This window comes from Entelurus aequoreus, linkage group LG13, assembly GCF_033978785.1.
Source record: "Entelurus aequoreus isolate RoL-2023_Sb linkage group LG13, RoL_Eaeq_v1.1, whole genome shotgun sequence".
Taxonomy (NCBI): Eukaryota; Metazoa; Chordata; class Actinopteri; order Syngnathiformes; family Syngnathidae; genus Entelurus; species Entelurus aequoreus.
The window spans coordinates 9,973,391-9,987,900 of record NC_084743.1 but is presented as its reverse complement, the minus strand read 5'-3'; the positions used below and the strand labels follow the sequence as shown (position 1 = coordinate 9,987,900).

At 41.7% G+C, this 14,510-nt stretch overlaps 1 protein-coding gene across 1 annotated transcript in view; it reads left to right on the top strand.

Moving 5' to 3' along the window:
- ift88 (intraflagellar transport 88 homolog) overlaps positions 1–14,510 on the top strand; it is a 56,535-nt gene that overhangs the window by 16,324 nt on the left and 25,701 nt on the right. The window contains exons 11-19 of the mRNA XM_062067427.1: positions 2,184–2,254; positions 2,325–2,411; positions 4,676–4,775; positions 6,056–6,142; positions 6,443–6,629; positions 6,750–6,858; positions 9,488–9,638; positions 12,903–13,018; positions 13,099–13,151. Coding sequence (XP_061923411.1) covers positions 2,184–2,254; positions 2,325–2,411; positions 4,676–4,775; positions 6,056–6,142; positions 6,443–6,629; positions 6,750–6,858; positions 9,488–9,638; positions 12,903–13,018; positions 13,099–13,151 — 961 coding nt within the window. The remainder of the gene's footprint in view (positions 1–2,183; positions 2,255–2,324; positions 2,412–4,675; positions 4,776–6,055; positions 6,143–6,442; positions 6,630–6,749; positions 6,859–9,487; positions 9,639–12,902; positions 13,019–13,098; positions 13,152–14,510) is intronic.

Below are 14,510 nucleotides of genomic sequence, written 5' to 3'. Positions count from 1 at the left end.
AAATGTAAACAGAGAGAAACCTGAGAAGAACTATTTTCTGCAGGTTTAGTGCTAGGAAATACCGGCTGTGCTCTTAAGGGTGAGCGCAACTAAGGTGGTGTGGTATGTGAATATTGATTGATTGATATTAGCGCTCTTGCCTTGCATCATTTACAGACCACTACGGTCTGACTAAGGTCTCTTTGAAAAAATCCAAAAACTGACTTTTCTTCCTTTTATCCAAATGTTCTTCATTTTGAATTTCTCTTCCCACTCCATGCAAAGAATCAACCACCAGACAAGCAAACGTGATAGATACTGTCACCTGATTGGCTGTTAGCGTGTCACTGCCACTGATCAGTGATCACTTCCTGCCTTGCTCGGTTACCAGAGAGCGAGTGCCTTTGTTCATGCAACCAACCTTGCTTCTATACTTCCGCTTTCTTCCCACCAAAAAGAGATACAAATTATCAGGCGCTTTATCGCACACATTTTTTATAGATATCGATTACATGTCTATCGTGATCAGTGTTGGGTTAGTTACTGAAAACCAGTAACCAGTTACAATTACTAGTTACTTTATTTCAAAAGTAACTCGGTTACTAACTCAGTTACTTACACCAAAAAGTAATGCGTTACTGTGAAAAGTAACTATTTAGTTACTTATTTCCCCCCCCCTTTTTTTAAGGCTCCCATTAATGCCCTTTTAGCCTTCATTTCAGTACGGTTATTGCACTGGAGAATAATACAATGTGTTGATCAACTTGACATGCATTTGCATCACTGAACTCAGAAAGCAATGTGGTCTACATACAACACACAAACAATGTGGTCTACATGCAACACACAAAGACAAAGATATGTTTCAAAGGGCCAATTTATTTCAGGCCAGAAAAAATTGACAAAACTATTTTAAATAGCTGCAACGTAATGGCACTTTAACTTTAACTCTAAGTAGATAGGATCTTTGATCCAAGACACAACTTACATTTAACTAAAATGTTATTTTCTTTGTGCTCGACAAAAGAAAAGTATTGAGAATGTCTCCATGTTAAAAAACTCGACTTCTGGCTTCGCCATGATGTCTTGTTAGTTGTTATGAGAGTAGCGTGTGTGTGTGTGTGTGTGTGTGTGGCCCTTTAAGATATGACAGCATGAGAGGTGAGTGACGTCAGTGAGTGAGTGGGCGAGAGAGGTGAGGGAGCGGCGACAGTGAGTGCGTGTAGGTGCTCTAGCTTGGTGGATGGCTGCGTGCAATAAAGTCACAAAGTTGCAACAAACCGCCGGGCTCTTCATTCACCCTCAGCTGTAAAGACCCTCTTCCGGGTAAAATGAAGGTTGTTAGACCCGAAGTACGGCTCTGGAGGAACGTCTCCCCTGCGGGGAGGCGTGCTTTCTGTGGGTGGGGGAAAGCACGCCTCTTCTTTTCCACCGGAGCGCTCCAATAAAACACACTCAGATCTTCAGTTTCTAGCCGATACTACATACAAATAACGTAAAATAACGCAGTAACGCATCATGCAGTAACGGTAACTGAGTTACTGTATATAAAAAAATAACGCGTTAGAAACTAACGGCGTTACAGTAACGCGTTACTTAGTAACGCGTTACTTAGTAACGCGTTAGTCCCAACACTGATCGTGATATATATCGATATCCTTTTATCGCCCAGCCTTAAAATAAAACCTTTTCAAAATAGTTTACAAAAGCTCCTCTGAGCTGCTATTGTACAATTTATACACGCAGTGTTGGCCTAAAAAAGATATTTTAAAAATTGTATTTGGAAAAAGAAACCTGAATGTTTATGTATAAAACTAATATAAGAAAATAGTGCAAACCCAATCACAGCTTTATAATACTTTACAATTGAGAAGACATACGAATACAATACTAACAAAAATGAATAAAAGCAACAGTATGAAGACTAATAATAGCAATTATAGTTCATAATGTTTAATGATTTTAATACATAAATTTGTCCTTATTGAAAAAATAATAAATTAAACTTTTTCTCTATTTTTAACTCGATACTTGAAAAAGTATATTGATTTAAAATCGCAATAAACAAAATTTGCGATTTGGATGTGAGCACCCGGAGTAATACATGCCATCTAGTGGCTCGTCTGCCAAATGGCACTGTGAGTGTTTCCACCTTGCAACTGTCGAGGGTGACTTTGAAAGTGCTCTCCACTTTCCCCTTCTAGGATGACGTCAGCGCCAACATGTTGATCGAGGCCGTCAAGAACGACAAGCTGCACCAGATGGAGAGGGAGTTGTAAGTAAACATTTGTCAAACCAAAACATCATTTCAAAAAGCGTGAGATGGCGCTATTTTCTGGCAATAGGAAAGCTCGGGCTGAGAAGTACGTGATGACGGCCGCCAAGCTCATTGCTCCGGCCATCGAGGCTTCTTTCGCCGCCGGATATGACTGGTTTGTTTGGCACACAAGCACTCACACGCAAATAACGCTAGTCCCTTTTGGTGGCCATTTTATTCATTACTGTCAGGTTCAAACACCGATGACATCTATTAAACAGACAAGAAGCAAGGAATCAAACAGACACAGGATTCAATTTAGCTCATGAGGAGAAACGTTTGGTACTGCACCCTCGAACAGTCTCCCACCACGCTCTGAAGGCAGTTCCACATGCTCCTCTTAAGGGGACAGGGGTCATAAACTGCTGTTGCACTCGGTCATAAACAGTTCAAAGAAAAGGCGCCCGGAGCGGCGTCAGGACTGCTCCCTCCCCGCTTTGTAGATCTCGGGTCATGACAAGATCTTCCTGTGGCTGACAATAGATCAAAGAAACCGACACCTCCACGTCGCATTCCATCGTACACAGTGGAGTTTTACAAGCCTTTTGCTTGATAAGATCAAAGACAAGTTGATCAATTCCATTGTTTAGATTTTAGAGAGCAGTGCAAAAAGAGGCAACAAGAAAGTTAAGACAAAACAAAGAAGCCAGCAGGAGAGATAATGTCGAGGGAAAGGTAGTGTTAGCCTTTGATGAGTGCCAGTGAGAAAGACAAATGTTTTAATGCATCGTAAGATTTTTTTTTTTGTTACAGTAAACCCAATAATGACATTTTTTATGTAACTCCAAAATGATTCCCTACTTTTTTTCCATGCCGGTCTGTTGGTGTCAGGTTCAAACACCGAACTATCTATTGAACAAGACAAGAACCAAGGAATCAAACAGCGACAGGATTCAATTTAGCTCATGAGGAGAGCGCGTGGGCATGCACCCTCGTACAGTGTCACCCCAAGCTCTGAGGAAAAAGTTCCACGCCTCCCCATTTATTTGGGCATTCCGTGATTACATAGCTCAGGGGTCGGCAACCTTTACCACTCAAAGAGCCATTTTGGCAAGTTTCACAAATTAAAGAAAATAATGGGAGCCACAAAAAAATTTTTTTAATTTTAAATGAAAAACACCGCATACAAAGCTTAAATTGCTTTGTGCTATGTTAACCAGGGGTCTCAGACACACGTACCGGCACGCACTTTAATATGGAAATTTGATATTAGGGCGGCCCGCGAGTTTTGAATGAATGGCGCTTGATAGCGTCATGCTTGCCAATCCTCTCATTATTTCCGGGAGATTCCCGAATATCAAGACGTGATGACACTGTTTTTGGCGCCCTGTACAGCCTGCTCAAACAGTGTACCTGCTCGACCACATGTAGAATGCAGCTTCAGCTGGCGTACTAGGTCAGCGGCCACACAGCTTACACTGACGGTAGCCGTAAAAAAAAACTTTAACACTGTTACGTTACAAATATGCGCCACACTTTGAACCCACACCAAAAAAGAATGACAAACACATTTCTGGAGAACATCTGCACTGTAACACAACATAAACACAACACAACAAATACCCAGAATCCCATGCAGCACTAACTCTTCCGCTCAACCGACGCACGGAGGGGGGTTGGGGGGGTGATGTGTGGGGGGGTTTGGTGGTAGCGGGGGTGTATAATCTAGACCGGAAGAGTTAGGGCTGCATGGGATTCTGGGTATTGGTTGTGTTGTGTTTATGTTGTGTTACGGTGGGATGTTCTCCAGAAATGTGTTTTTCATTCTTTTTTGCTTTGGGTTCACAGTGTGGCGCATATTTGTAACGTAACAGTGTTAAAGTTGTTTTATACGGCTACCGCCAGTGTAAGCTGTGTGGCTGATGACTAAGTATGCTTTGCTGTCTCCTACGTGTGCAAGTAATAACAACATGCAACATGTGGCCGGGCTGGCACGCTGTTTGTAAATGCTATAGAGGACAATTACTGCAGTGCATTTAGGGCACGCCCTTAATTTAGTAATCAGAGTGAAAATAGGATTATATTTGCCCTGGGAGTTAACTAGGAGAGGCACTGAGATCCAGGAGTCTCCTGGGAAAATTGGGAGGGTCGACAAGTATGCAGCTGAGCCGCATCTGAGTGGTCAAAGAGCCGCATGCGGCTCCGGAGCCGCGGGTTGCCGACCACTGACATAGCTGCAGCTGCTTCTAAGGGGAGGGGTTTCATTATGCAGCAGCTGCGCTGGGTCATAAACAGTTCAAACAAAAGGTGCTTGGAGCAGTGTCAGTTTGGCCCCCTCTCTGCTCGTAGATTTCGGGTGTCCAGATCTGAGAAACCGACACCTCTACGGCGCAGTTTTAGGAACATGCTTGCCAACAACACCTGATGTACTTTGTGAAGGTGTGTTGAGATGGTGAAGAGCTCTCAGTACGTGGAGCTGGCCAACGACCTGGAGATAAACAAAGCCATCACCTACCTCAGACAGAAGGACTTCAACCAGGTGAGAAAGGCTGCCAGTTCCACACTTGGTTCTTGTGTGTCTGCCACTGTTCTTAAAGGGGAACTGCACTTTTTAGGGAATTATGCCTATCATTCAATCCTTATGTAAGACGATAACTTATGTTGTTTTTTTTGTTAGTGGATTCTAACTAGTAAATAAATGCCATCAAACGTCTGCTTACAATGGAGCCTATTGTAGTTGCTCTATTATGTCTACAAAAGCCTTTAAAAAACATCCAAACACCTCCATTAGGTTTTATTTACATGATTTAAGGATATATGTAATGTAGTAACGGGCACTTTTATAATAACATTTAAGTATTTAAAGCATACGCGGCGCATTCATTTCAAAACGTTCACCTTTTTTTAACAGCATACTGCAGACTTCATGAGAGCCAACAAACATAGTAAAACATGACTTACTACTGTACAAGGTCTGCTGTCATTGGGATGTTGATATATTCCCATTCAATAGAAGAATGACCAAAGGGCGGTTGAATCAAGCGTCTTCGTGTCGTTCTCGCCAATTTCCGGGCCTAAATTGGCTGTCAAAGTGTACCAACTTGTCAGAATACGTCCTCAGACTATCCAGGTGGGAGTTATGATTCACAATAAACTTCCACGAGCACCGAGGCGAGGAAGCAGCCGATCAGTCGATGATGTCAACATAGCCACACAAGCTAGTAATCACGTCGCCGCTATAGTTTGTCTGCGTTAGCGTTTATAATAACAATATCACTAATACTTGGTTAATATTCAAATGTAAATGGAGTATTGTTGGTGGTTTTTGGATGGTTATTTACAGGGTTTTATGGGCGGAATAGAGGACCTCCCATTCACTCCATTGTAAGCGGACTTATATTTACGTTTATTAACGAGTTAGAATGCATTTTAAAAATACACCCGTAGTCATGTCTTTCATAATGATTGTGAACGATAGGTACAATTCCAAAAAAAAGGTGCAGTTTCCCTTTTAAAATCTGAAGTGTTGCAAAACATAGCATATTCAGTGTGCTGTGGCGTTCCCAATATTGTGCTTATATTCTCATCTTTTAGCTTTACAACTGTTTCCTGCACATCTTTGGATGTGTCAGGCTTCTCATTCCTCATTGACTCCACTCTCTCTGTCTTTTGTGCCCGTCCCTTCCTCCTCTGCATGCATAAGGCCGAGGTACGTGCGCCTTCTGCTTCCCTCACGCCACGTTTTGACCACCTTGTCGCGATTTCATGTGGTTATGTTGTGTCAAAGCAAGCTTGACTTTGTACCCGTCATCTCATCAGGCAGTGTCGATATTGAAGACGTTTGAGAAGAAGGACAGCCGAGTAAAGAGCGCCGCTTCCACCAACCTCTCTGCTCTCTTCTTCCTGGTAGGTCCCGTTCCAGGGTCATGAAAAAGCATTAAATATGATGTCCAGAGGCATTAAAATGTCATACAATTGTAGGGTTGGGAGGGAAAATGTCCCTGTGTGGGATTATTCATTTTTAAACTGAAAAATAGCTAGCAAGTTTGCTGTGATGATGACATGCAGAGACAGAGCCACAATTTGGCAGTACGGTAATCAAAAAGGCATTACAAACTTCTGTCGAAATCCTGCAAAAAGCGTGTAGTAGGAAAAGCGAGGCACCACTGCATTTGTGTGAGTTGTGTTCTGTTCGCTCGGTTGTAGGAGAAGGACTACGAGCAGGCCGAGCGATACGCAGATCTGGCCATGATAGCTGATCGCTACAACCCAGGGGCTCTGGTCAACAAGGGCAACACAGAGTTTGTCAAACAGGACTACATGAAAGCAGCAGAGTTCTTCAAAGAAGCTCTGAGGAACGACTCCTCCTGCACCGAGGCCCTCAGAAACCTGGGTAACAGCAGCTTGTTTGACACACTAATCATCATCATGTTTCTCTCTGTGGGAATGAATATTGTTGCAGTCATAGATTTGGGCTAAAAGGTGGTTGTTGTTTATGTCTCCTCTCTCCAAGGTCTCACTTACAAGAAGTTGAATCGTCTGGAGGACGCTCTGGACTGCTTCCTGAAGCTCCACGCCATTCTCAGGGATAGTGCCGAGGTCATGTATCAGCTGGCTGACACGTATCCTTCTGACACGAAACACGATTCTTCATTTTATATTTTAAGGGTGTGCTTCCAACTTTGTGGTAATCGTTTGGGGATGTTCCAGAATGACACAACTTGTAGGAAGTCTTCCCAGAAAAGCAGAAACAGTTGTTGCTGAATAGTCAGGGACAACTCTCTTCAAATGCATTTAAAACTGTAATGCCGTACATCTCATAAAAACATAAAAGCAGCTTTAAAAAAATAAATACATTAACATTTAGGAAAAGCAACAATTAAAAACACACTTGTGTCAGGCATAGGCCTGCCTAAACAGCTGGGGTTTAGTGATTATGGAGTCAATGTTCCGGATGTCGGGGGCAGGGGAGTTCCAGAGGCGAGGTGCAGAACGGCTGAAGGCTCTTGACCCCCATGGTAGACTGGCGGGTTGGGGGGACGGTCAGGTTGATGAAGGAGGAAGACCTGAGGGATCGTGTAGGAGGTCAGATGGGTATGGCAGGGTGGGCTAATGGATAGCTTTGACTATATGGAGGAGGATCTTGTAGTTGATGCGGTGTATGATGGGAAGCCAGTGGAGTTGGTGAAGAACGGGGGTGATGTGACTGATGAAAGGAGTTCTGGTGGTTATCCGGGCAGCAGTGTTCTGGACTAGTTGGAGTTTGTTGGGGAGACCAAAGAGAGAGGAGTTGCACTAATCCAGACGGGAAGTAACAAGAGAGTGAACCAGGATTGCAGAACTATTGGGAGTGAGTGAAGGGCGGAGGCGGTTGATATAACGGAGGTGGAAATAGGCAGATGGAATTGTGTTGTTGATGTGGGTGTGAAATGACAGAGTGCTGTGGAGGACCACAACCAGACTCTTCTTAACTTGGGAGGAGGGGGAGACCAAGTAGTTGTTTATGGTGATGATGAAACTGGGGTGCTTGGAGAGTGTGGACTTTGAACCAATGAGGACTACCTCTGTTTTATCGCTGTTCATTTGAAGAAAATTACTTGTGAACCAGAATTTTATTTCTTGTAAGCAGGCACAAAGGGAGGAAAGGTGGAACAGGATTTGGAGGAAAGCTGGGTGTCATCCGCGCAACAGTGAAAATGTACGTTATGTTTATGGAAGATCTGACCAAGTGGAAGCAGGTCGATGATGAAAAGTATAGGGCTGAGGACAGAGCCCTGGGGTACACCAGAAGAGAGGGGGAAGAATGGGATGAGGATGATTTTAACTGGATGAACTGAGTACAGCCAGACAGATAGGAGGGGAACCAGGCTAGGGGTGTGTCCGATAAACCAATGGAGGCCAGTCGGTGAAGAAGGGTGGAATGACATATGGTGTCAAATGTGGCGCTCGGATCAAGGAGGATGAGACTGAACGTGAGTCCTGAGTCAGCTGCCAACAGAATGTCATTTTGGATTTTGAAAAGAGCTGTTTCTGTGCTGTGGTGGGGGCGAAAACCGGACTGGGACTTTTCATAAAAGTTCTTGCATGGATCTGTAAAGCTACTGTTTTTTTTCCAGGATTTTTGAGAGAAATGGCAGGTTGGAGATAAGATGTAGATTGTTGAAGATACTGGGGTCTGAGACAGGTTTCTTTAGGATTGGTGTTACAGTAGTGGTTTTAAAAGATGATAGGACTGAACCAGAGGTGAGGGAGGAATGGATGATTGACGTTTTCAGGGGGAGGAGAGAGGGGAGGGATGCTATTACCACTGAGGTGGGCAAGGGGTCAAGTTAGCAGGCTTGGATTTCTGAATGAGTTTTGATAGATCACCAGCAGAATGGAGATGGAAGGAGGAAAGAGGTGCAGAAAAGAGAGGGTGATGGACAACTGGACATGAGAGAGGTCAGTTTTTGGTGGATGTTGGCTATTTGAGAGTTGAAAAATGACATCAGGGAGTTAGAGTGGTCAGTGGAGTAGAAGTGTGGGGGAAGGGAATCAGTGGGCCGGACTGCTTTGTTAACTTTTGAGAACAGGACTCGGGTGTTCCTAGCCCCAGTGGTGATTATGTCTGAGAAATACTAATATTTGGCTGAGGAGAGTGTGTGTTTGTAGAGGATGATATGGGCATGGTGCATTTGTTTGTGAACGGTCAGTCCGCTTTCTCTGGAAACCTGCTCCAGTTGACGACCTTTGGCTTTCAGCAGACATAGATGAGGGGAGGACCAGGGGTCAGAGTGGGTGAATGAGACAGCCCGCATTTTGAGGGGGTAAAGTGAGTCCAGCAGAATATGGAGACCAGGGGCCCATGGTTGCTGTGAGATCTGGTAATGTGATGTGTTAAATGTTACGGTAGGACATTAAACAAGGTTGTTTGATTTTGGATAGTGACAAACTTATGTTGAATGAAACAAGCATGTGGTCGGAGATAGGTAGATCAGCGGCAGAACGGTTGACAGGAGTGTCACCAGAGTAGCAGACCAAGTCCAAAATATGACCTTTCGGAGTGGGTGGGAAAGTCAGTATATTGTTTGATACCAAAACTGTCCAGGCAAGAGATGAATTCCTGATTAGTGATGTCCATATGAATATTTAAATAACCTAGCAACATTATGTTTGAAGAGAGTGAGCAAATGTGGGTAAGAAGTGTATGAAACTCTTCAATGAAAGTGTGTGTACTCGCGCCAATATTTACCTTTGACAAGCGTGTGTCAGCTATGAGCTTCTAGAGGATCCCCAGCAGGCCGTGGAGTGGCTGATGCAGGTCATCAGCGTGGTGCCCAACGACCCCAAGGCTTTGGCCAAACTGGGAGATCTGCACGACCTGGATGGGGACAAGTCCCAGGCGTTGCACTACTACTGTGAGGTAGGGCTGGACAATTCATGACATTTTTGATTTCCGTTCTGGCTTCTCACAAACACACACATTTTTCAATGGAAAAAAAAGATTAATGGGTCGTGCAAATACCTGAGCTTGTAACGGCGCAATGGATAAGGAGAGTATGATTGGGAAAAAAGACCACGTCGACTAGAAGATTCGGATCTAACCGTGGTTTCTAAATTTTTTTTGACACAGGGTTCGTATGATGAATAAATCATTAAACTCAACAAAAACAGTAAAGCCATATGATTTCCATGTTAATGTAACCCCAGACGGAATCACAGAATTGCTAAATAAAACGGAATCACTGTTCGAATATCAGGGAAATTGGCATAAATGTAAGTGAAATGTTATCATTGGGAGGAAAAGGATCAATTGTTTGGGAAAATGTCTTTGGGACCGCTCATTCATCCCCAACACACGTCCTGAACTAAACAATGTGGAGACGACTAATTAAAACAGCAATTCAAATACGAATCTAAAGCTAGCAAGAACAAATCCATACACCAACATCTCATCTGCTTGTGGTGTTGTGAACAACATCATGGATGTAACATCAATGTACAAACAATCATACACACACAACACATCTCATCTGATGTGTTGTTGTGAACGACATCATGGATGTAACATCAATGTACAAACAATCATACACACCCAATACATCTTATCTGTTGTGTTGTTGTGAATGACATCATGGATGTAACATCAATGTACAAACAATCATACACACACAACACATCTCATCTGATGTGTTGTTGTGAACGACATCATGGATGTAACATCAATGTACAAACAATCATACACACACAATACATCTCATCTGTTGTGTTGTTGTGAACGACATCATGGATGTAACATCAAGGTACAAACAATCATACACACCCAATACATCTTATCTGTTGTGTTGTTGTGAACGACATCATGGATGCAACATCAAAGTACAAACAATCATTCACACACATCTCATCTGATGTGTTGTTGTGAACGACATCATGGATGTAACATCAAGGTACAAACAATCATACACAACAACACATCTCATCTGTTGTGTTGTTGTGAACAACATCATAGATGTAACATCAAGGTACAAACAATCATACACAACAACACATATCATCTGTTGTGTTGTGGTGAACGACATGGATGTAACATCAAGGTACAAACAATCATACACAACAACACATCTCATCTGATGTGTTGTTGTGAACGACATCATGGATGTAACATCAATGTACAAACAATCATACACATACAACACATCTCATCTGTTGTGTTGTTGTGAACGACATCATGGATGTAACATCAATGTACAAACAATCATACACACACATCTCATCTGTTGTGTTGTTGTGAACGACATCATGGATGTAACTACAATGTACAAACAATCATACACATACAACACATCTCATCTGTTGTGTTGTTGTGAACGACATCATGGATGTAACATCAAGGTACAAACAATCAAACACAACAACACATCTCATCTGTTGTGTTGTTGTGAACGACATCATGGATGTAACATCAATGTACAAACAATCATACACAACAACACATCTCATCTGTTGTGTTGTTGTGAACGACATCATGGATGTAACATCAATGTACAAACAATCATACACAACAACACATCTCATCTGTTGTGTTGTTGTGAACGACATCATGGATGTAACATCAATGTACAAACAATCATACACAACAACACATCTCATCTGTTGTGTTGTGGTGAACGACATCATGGATGTAACATCAATGTACACACAATCATACACAACAACACATCTCATCTGTTGTGTTGTGGTGAACGACATCATGGATGTAACATCAATGTACAAACAATCATACACACACAACACATCTCATCTGTTGTGTTGTGGTGAACGACATCATGGATGTAACATCAATGTACAAACAATCATACACAACAACACATCTCATCTGTTGTGTTGTGGTGAACGACATCATGGATGTAACATCAATGTACACACAATCATACACAACAACACATCTCATCTGTTGTGTTGTGGTGAACGACATCATGGATGTAACATCAATGTACAAACAATCATACACACACAACACATCTCATCTGTTGTGTTGTGGTGAACGATATCATGGATGTAACATCAATGTACAAACAATCATACACAACAACACATCTCATCTGTTGTGTTGTTGTGAACGACATCATGGATGTAACATCAATGTACAAACAATCATACACAACAACACATCTCATCTGTTGTGTTGTTGTGAACGACATCATGGATGTAACATCAATGTACAAACAATCATACACAACAACACATCTCATCTGTTGTGTTGTGGTGAACGACATCATGGATGTAACATCAATGTACAAACAATCATACACAACAACACATCTCATCTGTTGTGTTGTGGTGAACGACATCATGGATGTAACATCAATGTACAAACAATCATACACAACAACACATCTCATCTGTTGTGTTGTGGTGAACGACATCATGGATGTAACATCAATGTACAAACAGCAGTCGCAACTTGAGAGGCTCTCTTTTTTTTAAACAGCCTTCATTCATCAGCTTGAATCTCAGAACTGCAGCACACTTCCTCCCTTCACAATAACAGCGCTGTGCGCAACATCCGGTCTGACTGCGCTAACAAGATAAATGTTTCGATAAAAGTACCTTACAAAAGTATCATGTACCTAAAGCACTTATTGATACATTCACACAATTATTATGCTTTGACGTGAAATACCGGTCAAAATTGTCCAAAGATGTATTGCACCAATAAATGTAAGGGTTTTTGTATTTATTTCACTCACATTTGTGGGTTTGGACCAGGGGATGTCGTTTTGAGATACTTGTGATTAAGGGCTGTACAAATACATTTTGATTGATTTTATCAAATTGTATTTATGACACAAGAAGCACACACTTGTGGTAAAATACGGTAAGTGTGAAAGGTAAAAAACAGAATTTAAAAAAAATCAAAATGGAGAAACTGATTTTGGTTTTTTTTGCTATTGTTTTAATTTATTGTTGTTAATATTTTTTATTATTTTACTTGTTTATTTGTTAGTCATTTATATCCAGTGGTTCTGTTAAAATCTACTTAAAGTTGAGTTTTGGTGGTACAATACTCATGTTTTCACACTAATGAATAATAGTGTAATCAACCTTTGCCATAATCATCCAGCTCTACTGTGAGGTACAAAGCTTTGTGTGCTTTTTCACATCCTGCTCTCGTACTGCACAGTCCTTCCGCCTCTTTCCTTGCAACATCGAAGTGATCGAGTGGCTGGCGGCCTACTACGTCCAGACGCAGCTCTACGAGAAGGCCATCCAGTACTTTGAGAGAGCCATACTCGTGCAGTGAGTCACAGCATCCCCGACTCTTAAAACACACGCGCCGTTTAAACTGAAAATGAGCTCGAAACTCTGGTGTTCCTCAGACCGAGTGAGGTGAGGTGGCAACTCATGGTGGCCAGCTGCTACAGGAGAAGTGGTGAGAATGGCGTGGTACATGCGATAAAGTATGCTAGCTAGTAGGGATGTTGCCATCCAGTGCTTTGTAAGTACAGTGCAACCTCCATTTATTGGTTCTTGAACAGGTTTTGTAAATCGAAAAGAGTTCCACATAAAAAAACTATGTAAACATGAATAATTGGTTCCAGCCTCGACAAAAGTCCCTATCTTAGTAAAAAAAAAAAAATGCACCCTTTAATCAGTTCCAATCAAACTTCATTTATATAGCACTTTTTGTACACAGGCAAGTCGCAAAGACAAAGTGCTTTACGCACGCAAAAAAAAGGAAATAACAGAAGAAAACACATACACACACTGCACTATTTACAGTAAGAAAACAAAACACGGCAGGCCACTGAGGATGGAGGAAAAACGCTACTTTTGAGGCGTCCACACTGGAGAATCACTAAAATTAACGCCATCCAAAAAAAAGAGTATAAAACATATGATAAAATATATGAATACAACAATAAGTCAATAAAAACTTAGCATTCAGAGAATAGTAGTAGTAGTAGTACTTGCAATAAATAAAACAGAAAACAACACAATAAAAAAATATTTTAAAAAGATGTAAGCGATTTAACATGATCTTTAGACTTTTGGGGAAAAAATTCAACGGTCTTTGCAGTCCTGAGGCTCTCCGACAGACTGTTCCATAGGTGGGGGCCACAGTGGCTTGATTCTTTGTTCTAGTATTTGGTAAAGATACAAGTTTGTTGCCAGAGGAGCTAAGGATCTGCAAGGGTTGATACCGTAAAAGCAGGGCAGATAAATAAGATGGCACAAGTCCAATAAGACATTTAAAAACTAATAATACAACTTTAAAATCGACCCAGAAGTGGACGGGAAGCCACTGCAGCGACTTTAAAACTGGTGTAATGTGCTCCCGCCCTCTGGTCTGGTCTATATCAAACAAAATCAACAATCTCTTTATCATCAAAATAACACGACGACAAGTTCAACTGTCAGTGTGCACACACAAAAGTCCCTTTAGTGCTCTCAAAAACGTTAACAACCATGTCGCTCCAATAAAAAAGAAGTCAAATCATTTTTACCCTGCTGTGTGTTACTGTTCGGCAGGAGACTCCTCTTCTTCCGAGGTTCCTCTCCTCTCTAAGTCTATAAGTCAGGGGTGGGCAATTAATTTTTACCGGGGGCCGCATGAGCAACCCGAGCACTGCTGGAGGGCCACATCGACAATATTTCAATTAAATTTTGCTCAATATTATTTTTGATATATACCGTAAGATAAATAATAATAATAATAATTAATAATAATAGTAATACTTCAACATAGTGTGTGTAACAGCATTCCATGACTAATATAAATAAATTAATA